The sequence below is a fragment of the Apis laboriosa genome, unplaced genomic scaffold (assembly GCF_014066325.1).
Source record: "Apis laboriosa isolate Shangri-la unplaced genomic scaffold, ASM1406632v1 scaffold19_cov150, whole genome shotgun sequence".
In the NCBI taxonomy this organism is placed as follows: domain Eukaryota; kingdom Metazoa; phylum Arthropoda; class Insecta; order Hymenoptera; family Apidae; genus Apis; species Apis laboriosa.
The window spans coordinates 3,425,792-3,444,240 of NW_025222278.1; the positions used below are offsets into that span (position 1 = coordinate 3,425,792).

The window sequence follows — 18,449 nt, forward strand, 5'->3', positions numbered from 1 at the left end:
TGATTAATCGTAACGATTAATTTTACATTTCGATTTAAATTAAAAAGTAATGAATCAACTAATGATTAAACAAACAATTTTTCAATACGAATCCTTAGATCTATACCATGAGGTTTGTTCTTATTACGGTTGTTATATCCGATCAGAAATTCAATCCAACTTTTGACAAATTTGAGTAAATCTCACCAAATGTTATATATTTTATGGAAAGGCTCAAGAATGATCATCAGAATATATACACATATTTTTTTATAATTTAGCATTCACGAATATTTATATAATTAAGTACTAATTAAATACTTGAGAGAATTTGGAGCTCGAAATTTCTGAAATTTTAAGTAAATAGAAACTGAAGCGAAGTCAATCGAGGCTATCTCATATAGTTTTTTAAAATTTAGTATTTTTTTTAAATTATTTACAACGAAGATATTTAAATAATTTTAATTTTTTCAAAAAAAAAATTGTTTAAAACAAGAAAAAATAATTTTCCATAAAATAACATATTTGAATCATAATAGATGGATATTCATATATAAACTTGGAGTATTATTTAAATATTTTTTTCTATATCGTTTAAAATGACTTCCCTATATAATGACTTTTTGATATAAATTAAAATAATGTATAATATCCAACAGAGACATTCTCCGCGTATAATAGCTAAGTAAATATCAAATTTAAAAATTCAAAATCTCGAAATTATATCATATGTATAATTGTACGTAGAAAAAAATTGCTAAATAATTTCTCTTTAAAATAAATATTATTTTTTAAATCGTACTTTTAATTTTTCTTCTTTAAAGGTTCAAACAAGTTCAAGTTTTCTATTTCCTACATTGTATTTGTTAAAAGATTATCGATCGTGCGCGTGTATCTGATACAATAGCAGTCATGTTTATCTTATGAAAATGCAAATTTATGGTTGGAATAATCATCGAACTTTGTAAAGCGCTTTCAAATGGTGTTGAACACGAATCAACATATTTGTTTTAAAATCCGTAACCCATAATAACTCATTATCTATTTAATTTTAAAATTTTTGAAAATAAGGAAAATCGATAAGGGAAAAATCTTTCCTAGAAATTATTTGTTATTATACAGATATACAATTTTTTCCTGATCGAAGATAGCAATTTAAATGATATTAAGATAACAATTTAAACGAATTAAATGGATTGGACATTTGCGAATGAACAGAAACAATCTTGTATTATATTTATAAATTATATTTTGTATTTTATAAATTATATTTTTTAAGAGTATAATAAGTAAGAAAAAAATATTTCTAAAGTCTTTTTTCTAAAGTCGATATTTACCTGATCAACAAGAAGGTCGTTGTTTTCGTCCAGCTTTGCGTCACCGATATCTACTTTTCTCACTTATATTTCCATCGTTTGTAATTTCACTCTTCATAATTCATTATTCATCACAAATTTACATCGTTCGTTTTGTTATGAAATTGTCGCGAAATTTAAAAGAAATTTTGCTTCGTTTTATCGTTATTAGGAAGATTAAAAACTCATGCCTCGAGCTTCGATTACAATAGTTGCGATACGGATTATTGTAAATTCATAATTTTCGAAATATTATTATATACTACTACACTATTGTTACATAACATCGAATTTTGCTTTTTTTGCCAACTTCAATGACGCGACATATCATTTCTATGAAAAATAATATATATCCATCGAGAATATCATTCGAAAACATAATCTTTTACAATTAAACCGTATTCGATGCTCATATTGTCGTACTCAATTAATCGTTTGATCACGATCAACGCGAATTCGAGAGGGAATTGGATAAAAGCGAAGCAAGGATCGGGCGTTGACGACACGTAAACGTACAAGGTAGAACGCTCCCGTAATTTGTTCGACGCACTAGTTTATTTTTACCATTCAAAAGTATCGGATATTCGCCAATTGATCAGAGAAATCGATTTATCGAACGGATCGAGAGGAACGTCGCGTCGAGGATACGCGTCGTGGCGAACTAAACCAAGAAGCGGTCTCTGAAAGAACGGAAACCTTGCCGCGCGGCTTTCGCTTGAATCAACACAAAGCCAGCTGATTGGTAGGTTGATCGCGAGCCGAGGATCTTCCGGCCTTTTCATAGAACCTCTCCGTTCTACGTTCTTAACCAATGTAAACACACCTGTCGGATTTGCCATGGTATTATTATCATGTTAATCACGTTCAACTTTTCTAAAATGTATTTAATTATTATTTTCCAGCAATTTTTACTTTTTATCGTAGCTACAAATAAAAAGATGTACAGAGATACAAACTATTGCGATTTCACTCGCGATCGCTTTTTCATTTTCCCGCAAATCATCCATTATGAAGCAAATCTTTCTTTTCTTCAAGATTCTTTTTTTCAAGATAAACACGAAAGATAAAGACGAAAGATAAAATCATCTTCCATCCTCGCAACCTTATTTATCCCCTCCGTTGTCCAATCCAATTCTCCGGCGGTGGAGAAAAATGCAAAGTGGTCGATTAATTGGTCGCAGGTATTGTATCGAGGAAGATGGTTAACGCGAGGGTTGGTGAAGGGACAAGGGGAGGATTGGTTGCGCGCATGTGCGCGCTCGAGCTGAGCACTTGTTACCGCTGGCTCAGTCTCGGCTCGTCTGGGCTGAAGGCAACACGGAATTCGTGACGAAAATCATCATCCCCTTCGAAAATCCCCTCGATCCGGAGCCCCGGGAGACGTTCTAAAGATAGAAAACAGGAACCGTGTCGCGTGTGCCGCTCACCAATAGTGTTTCGACATCGTAATATTCGCAGGTCTTCTCAGGTTCGAGAGACTGTGATTCGAATGAGATCTCGCCGCTTTCGTATCGAGAGGAGTCCGCGTACGCGTACTCACGAGGGACGAGAGAAATTTCGTCTGGCGCGTTACGATACTCGCCTCTTTCTTCGGTGGACCGAGATGAGGAAGAGGAAACAGGGTGCAGTACCACCGACCAACAAACAGGAAGAGGACTTTGACGGGTTATAAATCGCGTTCGAATCGATTCGTGGTTGACGATTCGTGGTTGACAATTCGTAGTACGCGAAACATCGTATCAGGGGATCAGGGAAACCGCGTATCGCACATCAGGTGATTTATTCCATCATTCTTGTTTACCCTGTTTACTTTGTTCGTGTCGTATTCGGGAGAGAAGATTGAACGATTGGACAAGATTTTTCTTTTTTGTGAAAAGAAAATGGATTATTTTTCTTCTTCTTTGTTTTCGTCTCTTTCCTGCTTTCATCCTTTTTGTCTTTTGATTTTCGATTAGTGATTAACGGGAAAGAATTATATGCGACGGGAATTGATGTTCGTGTTAAGATATTTGACACGATGTCAAACGAGAGTAAGTTTTAAATGTGGTTTACCTTCTAAACGTGGTTTCGAATAAACGAAAATTTAATTACTCTATCAAATTTTGCAATCTAATGCTTACGCGTGTTCTTCTTTGAAAAATATTTTTCGTTACGAAAAATAAAAAAAATGATATTATATATCGCAAGTAGTTAAATTTGTCGCTCTATTTTGTATTTTGTATTCCGTTTTTTGATCAAAAGTCTCATCAATATAGAACAAAAATGTATTTTGCATTTACTTTTATCGTTTCAAAGTTTTATCGCGTATTACTTTTTATATCGCAATACTCATGTGTACAACAAACATTTAGCAAATTCAGATAAATTTGGATATTATTTTGTTATTATATTATTTTTATAATATGAAATAATAAAACATTGACATTTTTTTCTTCAAAATTCAGATCTTTATATTAGATCATATATCTATATGAATTCTATTTTAAATTTTGCAAAATATATGTCACTCAATGCACGTTTAATGAATAATTTCAAAACAAAAATATAAAATAAATAGGATTTTTAGAAATTAAAATAGAATATTTTGAGATTAAATTGTATTCTTTAACAATTTTTTAAAATTATAATTTTAACGTTGTAACGATGATTTGAATAAATTTTAAAATCACTATATACTACAAAGTTGAATTATATTATATTAATAAAATTATTATAGCAAATTAAGATATAAAAAAAACGAAACAATTTAAAAGTTGGGCACAAAATTTGTTTTTATAAAAGTCAACATTCATTCGATCTCTGTTTATAGATGGCAATATACATTTTCTTTTTTTTCATTTATATTATTCGCCTCCATTTCTATTTTAAATAGAATCTATTTCAAAAATAACAGATGAGAATCGTACTCGATGAATCGGATCATTAGTTTTCAAATATTATCGATTTTTAAAGACTATCCAATAGAATTACTCAAATTTTCTTTGAATTATATTCGATTTCTTTTCTTTTATATATATATATATATATTCTCTGACCTTTTTCCATTCTTACGTAAATATATATTTGTATATGTATATCTCTTTAATCTTAAATTCCGACGTTTTCTAATTATTTCTTCCAAACTTTTTTTTTCTTTTTAATTTTCACCTTCGTTACTGCCTCCATTCTGTGTCGAGTTTAACATTTTTCCATCGAGGAAGAAAGTTTCATCTATTTATTTCGTTCTTTTCGGTTTTTCCTTACAATTATTTATCTTCGGTTCAACTACGGTAACAATTCTTTAAGAATTTTGTCTTTAAATTACGAAACGAGTCGTCGCCAACTTTAAATTTTTTAAATTTTAATAAGAATCTTTTCATATTTTTCCTTATTTTCCATTATATATTTTTCACATTTTTCCTCTCGAAATCTAATGTTTTTTTCGTTTTTCGTATATTCGTTTAAACGTTCAATTCAAAATTTGTTTAAATTCAAAAAATCAAAATAAAAAGACTGATATATAACATATTTTTGTAATAAAAAATGATAAAAATAACAAAAATAAAATTTAAAAAAATTCAAATTTATCGTTAATATTTAATATTTGATAGAATTGGTAAAACTCGTTTAAGAAACTGAGCAATACGAATAAGAATTTTTTCAAATTTAATTATTTGGATTATTCGAATCGTAATTTATTTCAACATTCAGTATTCTTGTTTATGCACTATATAATAATTTTTGTACCGAAAAGTACATCAAACATTGGCAAACGCCAAGGATTCGAGTAATAAAATCAATTTAAATCTATCTTTTTTTTTTTTTTAAGAGTACATTCGATTAATTTACATTCGTTAATAAAATACATCCATTCGACCGTTTTGTTTTTATTTTCCCTTTTTGTTCATCCAACAGACCACGGATAATTCCAATCGTATAACAATGTCCATCGTCTCTCTCTTCTTTTTCTTTGTCAACGAACTGTTATCGCAAAAGTCGTTCCAATCAGAATTCTCTTATGTTTCGTCCAGTAGAAATTTTCGACACATTTACTCGTTGAAGGTGAAAAGACGTTCTTGAAAAGAATCTTCGAATGAATCGAGGAAATCGATCCAAATTCATCGTTATATATAAACCCGTAGCAAGATTCAAAGAAGATAAATTAATAATAAAATAAGAAAAAAGTGGTTTTCGCTAAATTTGAACACTCGGATTCATTTATAAATCGAATTTTGAATCAACACGAGGACAAGTGAACTTTTCAACTTTTCATACCAACGTTTGACGCATTTTCGATCAAGTTAGTCTCGAATGGAATGGATCGTTAACCCATTGGAAACCCATGTTAAATCCGTATCTTAAATGAATTATTAAATATTATTCGTAAAATGATAATTATGAACATGATTCGAAAGTGATTAATTCCGGAAGATACGAAAATTCATTTTCATTCTACGATCTTGAATTGGTGGATCAATAAAATTAATCGAATAATCTGGTGAAACGCTTCAGGCACGAGTGATTCGATCAAACTGTGAAAGGAAAAGGAAACGATTGCTTGGTTGATCAAAGTTTGTTCGTTCGTTCGTTTTCTCGGCCGGATTGATTTCTATCATGGTGTAGAAAGATTTATCGTTGACGCGAAGTCGTCAAATGTTTTAACTCCAAGCTTAATATTTCTATAGAGGTGAATATTTTTCGTGGTATTAAACTTTTATGGATAAAAGATAAATAGCAATTGTGTTGGTGATTTTCTTTTTATTTTTATTCGTCGAGAAGAGAGGAAAACATAAGCCGACTCGATATGGGTTGCGAACTTGGCAAATTGGCTACACCGAATCAACCCACCACAGATCCACGACTTCCGCTTACGGCAAAACAAAAATTTACGGTTATGGCCAGCTGGAAAGCTGTATCCAGAAAATTGGAGACAACTGGTGTCTTTATGCTTATGAGGTTTGTAACGTTTTAACGCTTTTCGTTCAACAGGCGATTATTTTACTCTTTATTATCCAACAAAATAAATGGAAAAATAGTTAATTATTCGATATATAAACATAGTTCGAATCGATTATATGCAAAATTTTCCTCTGTAATTTTATTCATCGATAAAACGATGATCTTGACAAGCATTTTATAATATTTTTATGATATTTTAAAATAAATATCATATGATATATATCATATGATATTTTATAATATTTTTATGATATTTTAAAATAATTTTTAAAATATTTTATAATATTTTTATTTTTATTTTTATAAAATTTTATAATCGGTTTCTTGGAAAATCGACATTATCAAATTGCATCGAATGTCAAGAAGCGAATTTCCAAAATCAATCGTATTTGCAATATCGTTATATTATTATCGTGACACGCAAAAAAATGTTAAATAATTAACATATTTTCAACAAGAAATTATTAATATAAGACAAATTTTAATTTGAACTTTATCAAATATTTGATGAGATACGACATATGTATTATTACGTTAGCCCATACACAACGCCATACGCTATTACGCGATTGATAAGCATTTAGGCTCTTCAAGGACACCATCAACATCAAACGCAATTTTCCAAAGGCAGAATGCGCTCAATGATTCCTATATCGCATCTTTCTCTTACACTATACGATCGTTTACTATACATATTTTTTCTTTCATCTTCCATTCTAAGGGATGATTTATTATATTATATATATATATATATATATATATATATATATATATATGACATGATTCAACCATTTCTTATTTTCTTTTCTAACTAAAATAAATCAAGTACTTAAAGTGAGTAACTTGAATACTATCGAATTGATCGGAAATATTTTATTTGTATTTTTTATAGAATATCAGTATAAAATAATATCAAAGTTGAAGAAAATTTAAAATAAATTAAAACAAAAATACTAGAAAACTCGCAAGATATTTTTATAAAACAATTATCAATTCGAAATATTATTACATTTGTTTGTATACATATATTGCATTTGTAATATGAAATAAAATATTTATTTTCAATTTTCTATTGAAACGCGATAAATGTTTATTGAAAATAATAGTCTTCGTTAGTAATTTGTTACAAATTTTTCTTAATTTTGCATCATCAAATCTGATATAAGGACTTGACGATTTTTTTAATAGAAAACCAGATTTCGATCAGAAACTTTCATCAGCAATCCTTATTATTATTCGTCGGTTTTTACGTGATTCGAACGATCGTCTCTCATTTTATAAAATATTTGCCGCGCTTGTGAATCATCTATCACTCTTTTCATGTTTTCTCTATTCAATACCATTTCTTTTTTCTAAAATGTTGTTTGTTTTCTAAATGTTGTCTTTTTTCTAATCTGTTGTTAATTATTAAAATTAAAATACGAGAAACTATATATGAATATATATGATGAAAATTATACGATATGATATCCAAAGATTGAAATATTTAATGGAAAAATTAAATATTAAGAAACAACTGAACGGCAAATATAAATCAACGTTATCTTTGCTTTCATTTAAAACGTTAATGGAGCATGATATCACGTTACAATTTTATCGAAATAATTTTATGACGGATAAATTTTACGAGATCTTTGATGTTAATTAAAATCGAACAATCTCTTTCTTTCTCTATTCCCCTCCTTCAACCCTTTCTATTCGTCAACAAATATTAGATTTCAGATTCTTCAATTTTTTCTCTGTCAAACGCACGCAATTCCTCTTTATCTATCGATCTTCCAATGTTCGAAAGAACAATAGGTTTTTATACTGGCGTAATAACCCATCATAATTGACGTATTTGAAGTTTCGTGTGTAATTCAAGAATAATTATTTTTCTTTTTTTTTTTTTTAAGAATAATTTTCCAAATAGACTTGAACGTTATCCGAGAATTCAGATGAGAAATAATTGGCGAAAATTTACAATTTAGAAATTGTATAACTTATTATATAATTTAATATTTATAATTTAATATAATATTTACATGTTTTAATTTTATACTTTATTTATTTATCAAGTTTGACAAGTTTATTATTATAAAAATTCAAAGTACATACACAATTCTTCTTTTTTTCAATCAAAATTCGTTCTAAATCATAATCGTTCTAAATAGAAAGAATAATTAGATAAAAAAGATAATTAGTTTATAACAAATAAAAATCAAGCATTATATCAATTTATATCAATTTTCTACTTTTTATTTTCTTCAATTTATATTTGTGAAAAAAAGACTCAATTGCAATAACTAAATTAATGATAAAGAAAGAAAAGAATAAAAAGGAAGTTAAATACACATGAACGATCGATGATCGTAAGGATCTTTATCCGTATATGTACGCAGAATCTTGAGTGCAACATTCGTTTTGAAACATTTCGCGATTTCGATCACGGAACTCGAAAAATCAATGGACAAAACAAAATGGAATACCCATAAATGATAATCACTTTTTTCAATTTTATCCTCCATTTTTTAAATTTTATTTTTTGAAACAGGTTATCATTTGAAAACGCATATCTATTCGATCAAGATACAATCACAATTTATCTAATTATATCTATCCGGCTCTATCTATTTATAATTAACAGACATATCAGAAGTATATTACTTATTCTAGTTTTTTTAATTAGTTTTGTATTTTAAAAAAATTGCAAAACAAGCACACCAACATACTCATGATTCTCATTCATAATTGAGACACAAAAAAAAAGCCTAGAAAAGCGCTAAAAAAAGCGCTGCAAAATGTCGGATGTCTGACATCCGAATTGAGTGACTGGAAGAATCAAAATACATGTGATTCATCATTAGATGCGAAGAATCTACATTGTTGTTACTCGTGGGAAATAATCGCAAAGACTGGCAAATATCTGTAACAAAAGATGGATATTTTAAATCATATCATATTAGGAATATGATAAAAATTCTAATTAGATATGATAACAATAAAAATTAAAATCTTTAAATAAAAACTTGAAATATAAAAATTGAAATTCTAATAATTGTCCTATTTTTCGATAGAAAAATTTAAATAATAGAAAATTAATAAAAAAAAAAAGATAATTATTTGTTCGCATAATCACCTTATTCTAATTAAAAAAAGCACTGTCTTTATTCTATTACAACGAATATTTATATGAAAAAAAAAAAAAAATAGAAAACCATTATATTGTGTGACCGCATAAAACAGACACTGAGTCTAATTTCACGTATTTCCTAATTAATTTTATTTAGATTTGTGGTGCTAAAAAAAAAAAAAAAACAAAAAAAATATTATTGAGAAATAAACACTGATTCTACAGATGCGCAGCCACAATAATCTAGAAATGAAATTGTATCCGAATGAAAAATTGTTTTAAATCATAATCAATTTTTTTATAAAGGGAAGAAAAAATTCAATTACGGAGGGTTAAACTTATGTTCAAACTTGTAAATATCAACTGATATTTTTAAATCTGTTTAACACTTAATTACATTTTCCTTACCAATGTTCAATAAATGATTCCATTATTCGCTATTCGTTTTCACGGTAAATCCCTTTTGAGGGATTTTACATGCATTGACCTCTCTCTTTATTTTCTATCTTTATCTATCCTTTTATTATTGAATTATGAGATTCCTGATATTGATGCACTCTCAGCGTAATTAGAGCGTACGGGATGTTATGCCTACAAAGGGCTACCCTGAAATAATTTATCGTAGATCGAAGAGGAAATTGTGCAAATTTGATCCTTCTTTAACCAATAATCAAGTGGATATAAAAAATATTTAGAAAGAGAGAATTAAAGAAAATAAGAAAAAAATTTTTATTAAAAATTAATAAATATCTCTTTTGAAATTCATTGTGTATATACATATATGGTAAATATAATCGATCATAATCAATCGTTATCTCATGTCAAAATAATGTATACATCTATTTAAGATAGATCTTAATTTATTTTATATGAATAATTACAAGAATGGGGATTCATAACTTATTTAATTTTGATTATATATGTAACATATACATATATGTATACATATATAAAAAAAAGTCTCGTTTAAAAAATATTGAAAAATACAATTACAGAATATTTAGAAAAATCTTTATGGAACACAGAAAATTCGCTCAGAACTCATTATCGAAAAGTTGTGATTAAATTCTTCAAACATAACAAAATTCTTTCTCTCATGCCATTATATCATTCCGATTATAGGCTTCATGATAATTTTCGATGAAAATATTTTCATAAAATAGCGAACGATTAATAACGAATAAACGATGTAGATGTATTTATCTTTTTCTGTTTTTTCTTTTTTTGTTCGTTTTTCAATGTTAACGAATGTTCGAGGATTGAAAGTTCCGACATGAAACGCAAGCGACTGTTGTTTTTCCGCTTCTATCCGACTGTTAACGGACAATGGACTTCCTCGTATTGGCATTTTCAGACCTATTCACGTGACCAGGCGCAGAAATAGTGCGCTCATGGCTGTTTCTAGACGAATCGACGTAAAAATGAGTCTATTCCGTTTTTTTATTTTCCACTATCCTCCATGCTATTTTTTATCCATTTTTTAAACACGAATGTTCTTTTTTTAATTTCATTCCATCCTTATTCCACCTTTCATCCTCTTTTCTATTGTTCTCTTTCTTAATAAGCTTCTTTTAGTCTTATAATCAATTTTCTTCTTTTTTCTAATCTTTTATACATGTTTATAGATTATTTCTTTTTATTTATTATTATTTTCTTCTTTTTTTTCTTCTTCTTCTTCATTTCTTTATCTTTTTCCTTTTTTTTTTAACTTCACTCAAAAACATATTTATCTTATTTTTTTTCGTTTCTTATTTCTAATCGTTTCTGAAATACATCGTGTAATTATTCCAAATCTGTGTTCATGTATCATTGGAAATTCATCAAAATTTTATATTTTCATTCGGTTTTATCTATTTAAAAATATTATACGATATTGTATTCCAAAATAATCAATTCGTCCAAGACTAGTTAAATAATTATTGCAGATATAAGATATACCATTCGGCTTGCCTTTGTTCTCGAAGGAGGTAAAAAAAGAACGAGCGAGAACGGGCTCGAAATAGTGACAAATCATAAAGTGGTCGACCGAACAATATTAATTACTTTTTTGAAAAGAATATAATGATATATCATCTCATTCGGTTATGAAACAATTCTTTTCCGTTTCTTGTTTTCACGAATAAGAAATTTCGATTTCAAACAAAGAAGCGGAAATCTTGAACTAGACGATTATTGCTTATCTCGGAATAATACCCGGATATACACTTACAAGAAAACAAGAAAATTTAGTTAATTCGATAATCCTGATTTTAATGAAATTTTTTTAAAAATTTCCAAGTAAAATTACATTCATAACATAACATAATAAAACTTTGGAGATTAATTTCATTCTCTTAAAGATATAGATATTTCGTAAAAAAAAAAGACATAACTTTATAAAAAGAAAAGTTTAAATTAAATCGAGCTGGAAATTATTTGCAAAACAAATTTAGAAAAAACAAAATTTGCAAAATTTGCAAAACAAATAGAAAAATTGAAAATTTTCTTTAAAAAAAAAAAATAATAATGTCTTATTGGCCAATCCAAATATACATACATATATTGTAGTACTTAGAAAAAAAAATTAACAAATTCGTCATTTATATTTGACATACTTTTCATGAAAACAACAAATATCGAACAACAAATAATAAACATATTCAAATGTATGCAAATTGTACGGAGAACCGAGAGAGTTGCTTTAAAGCAACTTAATCAAGCTTGATCTGCCTATACTCCCGACATCATGGTTCGAGATGAAAGTCGATCAGAGATGTTTAGTCCAACCAGTGCCTCCGAAATCAATAAACGTGCTATACATGCGTATTATGCTTGGAATATTGGAATTCACAACCTGTTAGTTTATCGTTAATAAGAATTTTTTTTACATGTCATCCTTTTTTAATCAAATTTTGGTTAACACAATAGCACAGATAAAAAAATAGAAATAGTATAAAACATATTTTATCAATATTAAAACAATTTTTTTAGTAAATTAAGAAGTGCAGCCAATAAGTAATAGGGACGAAGAGAATAACTTTGAAATAAAATATTGAAAAGGTGAAATCAAAACTGAAAAGTATTTTCACGAACAAATACTATTTGAAAATAGCATTTCTATTTTCAAGTGTAGCGTTATATGCATTTCACTGACCAAACAAGTTGAAAATTTGGATAGGACAAAGAAAAAGGAAGGGAGAGAGAGAGAAAAAGAAAAAAATCCTGAAATCAATTCTCTTCTCAAACGTTCTAATCTTCTTCAATGTTTTAAAATATTCGAGATAGATATTTAAAATCTTTATCATTCTCTTTGTATTTTTTTTTTATTAAAAATAAAATAAATCATATTTTAAATTTTCAAAAAATGCTTAATATTTTGTAATAATTTTATTTAAAATGTTAAAAAATGTTAAAATGTTAAAGAACTTTAGATGTTTCAATATATTTTTAAAACGAAACATTTCAATATATCGAATAAAACAAAATAATATCAGAAAAAATGATACTATTTGAAAAGTAATATTATTTATATAATATTATTTATTATATATTTGTTAAATTCTCATTTAAGCTAGGAAATCTTATCTCAAATCTAAATCTCAAGGAATTCTCCTAAAATAATATATGTGCACAGTAATTTGGCGATTTGATTATAGAACATCAAAGTCAATAATTACTCTTATGAGCTATTCATATCTCAAGAGTCTTATCTAAGTTCTTTATTATTGATTCTATCTATTCAGGACATAGAGAACATATACAGAGTGTTCCAAAAATTGAAATATCCGTAAAATGGAGATTCCTATGAGATAATTTCAAACAATATTTTCCTTTTAGAAAAACTTTTGTTACGGTTTTGTTAAGTTATTAACAAAAAAATATTGACCAATCACGAACCGCGTAGTCTAATCGACAGCATTAGCTCACCGTCGAACCAAATATGAACAAATCACGAGCAACAATCACGAGTATCTCGAAGAAAATGTTGAATAGTATATTTATTTATTCATTGTTGGTGATATAATTAAAATGACCTAATTTTTTATCGATAAAAAAATATTTGTTATATTCAACACATTTTCATATTAATATTATTGAATTTATTTCGATACAACGAAAAAATGTTCACAATTATCAAGCAAAAACTATTTTGCCATTTAAAAAGTTTTATAACAAATGATAAATAGTAATTCTTTGAATCAGAAGAATATAATATATATGATATAATGTATTATATTAATAATCGGATAGTTTTAGGATTGAATATACTTAGCTAGAATCAATTTATATTAGATATTATATAATAGTTAAAAAAATTTCATTTGACACGATATTAAAATTTGCGTTAATTAAAATTAATGTTTGTCGGAATTAAATCTTTAGACTTCTTGCTCAATGTTTTGATAGATTTAATGAATTTAATGAATTTTTAAGGTTGAGACTAAAGATTTTAGTCACTCAACATTCTAAGGTTGTTCCGCCATGTCATCTTTCTATGCTCTTCGCTGTGACTCTTAAGAACTAAGAGAAAACGAAGTAGAGCATGATAATAAGACAATTTGTTAGAATAGACTGACTAATTAAATGTATAAACGAAATGAAAATAAAAATGCAAATAAGACAAAGAACTTGATAACTTGAAAACAATAATAAAGATAATTTAATAATTTTTTAAATAATTCACAATTTGCTTTCTTTTTAAATTATTTGTTACTTGCAATCTATATTTATATATATATAGTTAGCTGTATTTGTTATATTATTTTTCATATTTATTATATTATATTGTTCAATATATATATATATATATATCTGATTTTATAAACTTTGATGGATTTTTCTCATAGATTTTAACACATTGAATATGAATTTATAAATCTAGTATTTTCCTAAAATCCATAGTTTTCGAAAATTTGTAATTTCAAAACAAAAAAATGCAACTTTTTAATCTTGCAAATATTAATTTTAATTTTGATAATTATTCAATTATTCAATACATATAATTAACGGTAATTAAGTTAAACAAAATGAAATATTCATGTATAATTTGTACAAAATAAATACATGTTTTATATATAAATAAATAATAAATTATATTTTTAAATAGATCATAAACTCGTTATATATATCTATATATAATATCTGATATAAATAAATATTTTAATTATTATTATTTTATACATATAGATATCGTTCCTAAACAAAATAACGAAGTTATTTTCTATTCTTTTCTATCTAGATTAAATTAATGAAAAAATATAAAAATAAAATAATCTTTTCGTGGATACACATATAAATTATGTTTTAATAAAAGATAAAAAATAAAGGAAAAGAGAGGAAACAAATGTCATTAATAAAATCATTGAATGTATACCAATGTATATATACAAAGTATATAAAGATGAAATTCAATTCGTTTGGAAAAAAAGAATTAAGAAGAAAGAAAAGTTGGTTAAGAGACATGTTGGTTAAAAGAAAAATGAAGATAAAAAATATGGAATAGAGATATATTAAAAAAGGAATGTCGGTTTTATGTAACAATAGTTGTTAGATCAAGTTTCGAAAAGTTTTCAAGGAAGTACAAGATGTATCGTAAAAGCTCTTATTCTCTAAAGGGCAAGTTAGAGATTTATGACACCTAAAAAAATTCAAAAAGAAATTGAGTACCTTTTCTTGTTTTGTCTTGTCAAAAAATATGTAATAATATATTATTATTTATATACATAAAATAAAAATTGATTCGATAATGAAAAAAAAAATAAACGATTCAATTATGGTTATAAAATAATAGTATTAACATATAACAATGACAATGTTATCAAGAAATAGATTAAAAAAATTTTTTATCAATCTTGTTAATTATTTTTTTTTATTTGCATAAAAATAATAGAAAGTTGAAATTATCTTATAAGAAAAATAAATAATAAAACGATGAAGGAATAACGATAAAAAGAACGAAAAATTGCGATGAAAAAATATATAAAAATATATATTATATCGAAATATTTCTGATTTCAAATTTGAATTTACAATATTTCAAATAAATTTAAGTTTTGCTTATTATTTATTTAAGAATAAATTTTATTGTAAAATTAGCACAATTTATACGCAAAAACTCTTTTATCATTATTTTATACGTATTATAATATATATATATTCTTTGAAAAAAAAAAATTATAAATTGAAATTTTTTATAAGTATATTCTTATACAGACATTGATTCGTGCAATCAACTCTTGAAGATCGATTCTACAGGATTTTGGCCCATAGAAGTGATCTTTCAAATTGATCTTTCATATCCCACGAATAAACCCTCTATATCATTATTATTATTTTTATTATTGTTATTATTATTATTATTACATTTATTTATAGGTTGTTCGAAGAAAATGAAGAATTAGTACAGATGTTCTCACGATTTTTGGATTTAAAGTCGAAAGAAGAACGATTCGATATGGTAGAATTAGGAAAACATGCAGAAAAAGTAATGGGTGCTTTAGATGAAGGTATCAGAGGCCTTGACAACATGGATGATTTTCTGACATGTCTTCATCAAGTCGGAGCCACGCATACGAAGATACCTGACTTCAATCCACAATATTTTTGGGTAAGTTTGTGAAAAAAAAATTGTTAAGTCAATGACAATTTTTTTTTCTATTTCCTCTATCGATTCTCCGAAAATATCAAATGTCACCTCGTATAGTTTTTAATTCATTCTGTCGTGGCAGATTACGTATATAGTTGGACACATATTTCGATCAATTTTATTTTTCAGAAAATTGAACAACCGTTTTTAGAGGCTGTGAAACGAACTTTAGAAGATCGATATTCGGAAAACGTGGAGAGCACCTACAAAGTGACAATCAAATTTATCATCGAGACATTGATCGACGGATTCGATAAGGCGCAGAACGACAAGGCACAAACTAGTACCGCTAAATCCTAGTCGTCTTAGTCAATAAAGAGAATTCTTCTCTCCCTTCCAAAAAAAAAAAAAAAAAAAAAAAAAGAAAAAAAAAATATGATTTGCCGCTTTGTCTTGTCTTCGAAGGATTTCATAGACTTCGAAAAGCGGAATTCGAAAACGATAAAATTTGATCAATAAATAACAATGAACGGACGGATCGCTCGATCATCATGAGCGTTATTTTATTATCCTTTATTATAAGAATATCTCCGTGTTTCCCCGAATTATGCGATGTTTACGATACGATCGAATATTCGTCACGATCGAATATTCGACGGATATGGGGACAAAGACAAATTATCATGAAATGCGTCAACGTTCCAATAACGTTCTTTTTTACATAGAAAGAGCGCGAACGATGCGGCCCTATAGATCGATTAGGTTTGAAAATCTTTTTCCTTCGAGCAGGTCTCGATCATGGAAAATAATTCGTGAAAAATAGATATATTTATGGTTTAGAGTGGAACGAATATAGAAACAAAATTTTTTTTTCTATTATCATGACTTCTAATAGCGAACAAACGTTGCCTTCTATGTATATATATATATATGAACTATCGATCAATTTTTTAAGATCGCTCCATAATACCATTTAAAAATTATTTTCGTTGATTTTTTAAAATTATTTTATAATAACATACAGTTTTTAGAAAATAATGTTTTCCTACGTGAAGTTTAATTTTGAACTAGATTTGGAATAGATTAAAGAGAATTATTATTAGAGAAACAAGAATTTTTAATTTTCAAATTTATATTTAGATCATTTCATAAATAATGTTGTATTAAAGATCTAGTTTTAGTTTTATTAAAAAAGATCATTATAAATAAAATCGAATTATCTCAGTTTTAATAATTTATATAATAAATAAACTTTAATAAAAAAGCATTTTCAAATTGGAAAGAAAGGAAGCATAGAAAAAAATAATTTTTAATTGTTAAAAATATATCGATGTATACGATATCGATGATTATTATCTTATTTTACCTATCGCAAAACTTCTGAAATCATTGCAAATCGTTGAAAATGCAAATACGATCGCATAAAGTAACATTAAAAAAATTTGTTTAAAAGAAAATGAAAAATATTATTTTAAATAAAGAACAATATTTATAAAAAAAATATTGCTCGTAAACAACAAATATGATTAATATATCATCGATTAAAAATAAAGCATATATATAATTATTTTACTATATTTTTAACACAACATTATTTATGTAATAATATAACATACTTTTATATATATTAATTTTGAAACGTATCAACAAATTTATAATATAAAATAATATAAAATAAAAATAAAAATTATAAAGTTAAAAAATATGTTTTAAAAGAAAATAAAAAATTAAAATTTAGAACTTTTAAAAAATTTAAATAATTTCTATAAATTAATTTTATAGAAATTTACATGAAAATCTTTTACACGAAAATCTTAGAATATTATATAAAGGCAAATTTTTTTCACTATTAGAAAATGATTATATAATTTTGTTTTTTCCGTTCCACCCGAATACGATTATCGTATCGCGCACGCGATCGTTTCGGCCCAAGACGAAACGGACCTTTAACTCTCTTGACGGCCAAAGATAGCGAGTGTGATTAACGCGTTCTTATTTAACGTTTATCAATTTCTCAATTCACGGAGAAAGATTTTTCTTTTTAAAATTATTTCTATCATAGAATACACATGATCCTATAATTTTTTTGCAATATAATTCATGTATGTACGTTGAACGTTTTAGAGTGGCATCATTCAAGATATCGTAAAAGGGAATAAAGTTAAATGCTATGTTATTTCTTATCTTTCTTTCGTTTTCTCGTTATTCGAAATAATCAAATGATAAATATTTAACAAATATATTGTTTAAAAATAATTTATTCTTTAAATAAGATTTTTAGAATTTATTCCCAAATATTATTATTATTTCAAATAATTATTTATTACTTTTTTATTTTATTCGAAATTTTTTTTTCTATTCGTTATTTATTTCTATTTCAAATAAAAAAATGTCCAATCTTGCGCGAAAACGTAAATAATTATTATCGAAAAATGTATTGTGAAGTATAACTTATTCCAAAATTAGAAAAAAATCGAGAAAAAAAGTTGCGCTTGAATTT

At 26.5% G+C, this 18,449-nt stretch overlaps 1 protein-coding gene across 2 annotated transcripts; it reads left to right on the top strand.

Annotated features, from left to right (window-relative positions):
* Positions 1-2,670: 2,670 nt before the first annotated feature.
* LOC122712147 (globin-1-like) lies at positions 2,671-16,943 on the top strand. 2 transcript variants are annotated; one of them, XM_043931548.1, is made up of 5 exons: positions 2,671-3,108; positions 5,348-6,000; positions 6,093-6,269; positions 15,739-15,970; positions 16,139-16,943. In XM_043931548.1, the coding sequence occupies exons 3-5, from the start codon at positions 6,118-6,120 to the stop codon at positions 16,307-16,309; spliced, it is 555 nt and encodes a 184-aa protein (XP_043787483.1). In that variant the 5' UTR covers positions 2,671-3,108; positions 5,348-6,000; positions 6,093-6,117; the 3' UTR covers positions 16,310-16,943. The 2 variants fall into 2 exon arrangements, with proteins under 2 accessions (XP_043787483.1, XP_043787484.1); XM_043931549.1 differs by having other exon boundaries at positions 5,456-6,000.
* Positions 16,944-18,449: the final 1,506 nt, after the last annotated feature.

Bases quoted from the DNA above. Each gene is read 5' to 3' on its own strand.
- LOC122712147 (XM_043931548.1), top strand. From the start codon at position 6,118: ATGGGTTGCGAACTTGGCAAATTGGCTACACCGAATCAACCCACCACA. The intron at 6,270-15,738 runs GTTTGTAACGTT...ATTTATTTATAG, and splicing joins GGTGTCTTTATGCTTATGAG to GTTGTTCGAAGAAAATGAAG. The intron at 15,971-16,138 runs GTAAGTTTGTGA...TTTATTTTTCAG, and splicing joins TCAATCCACAATATTTTTGG to AAAATTGAACAACCGTTTTT.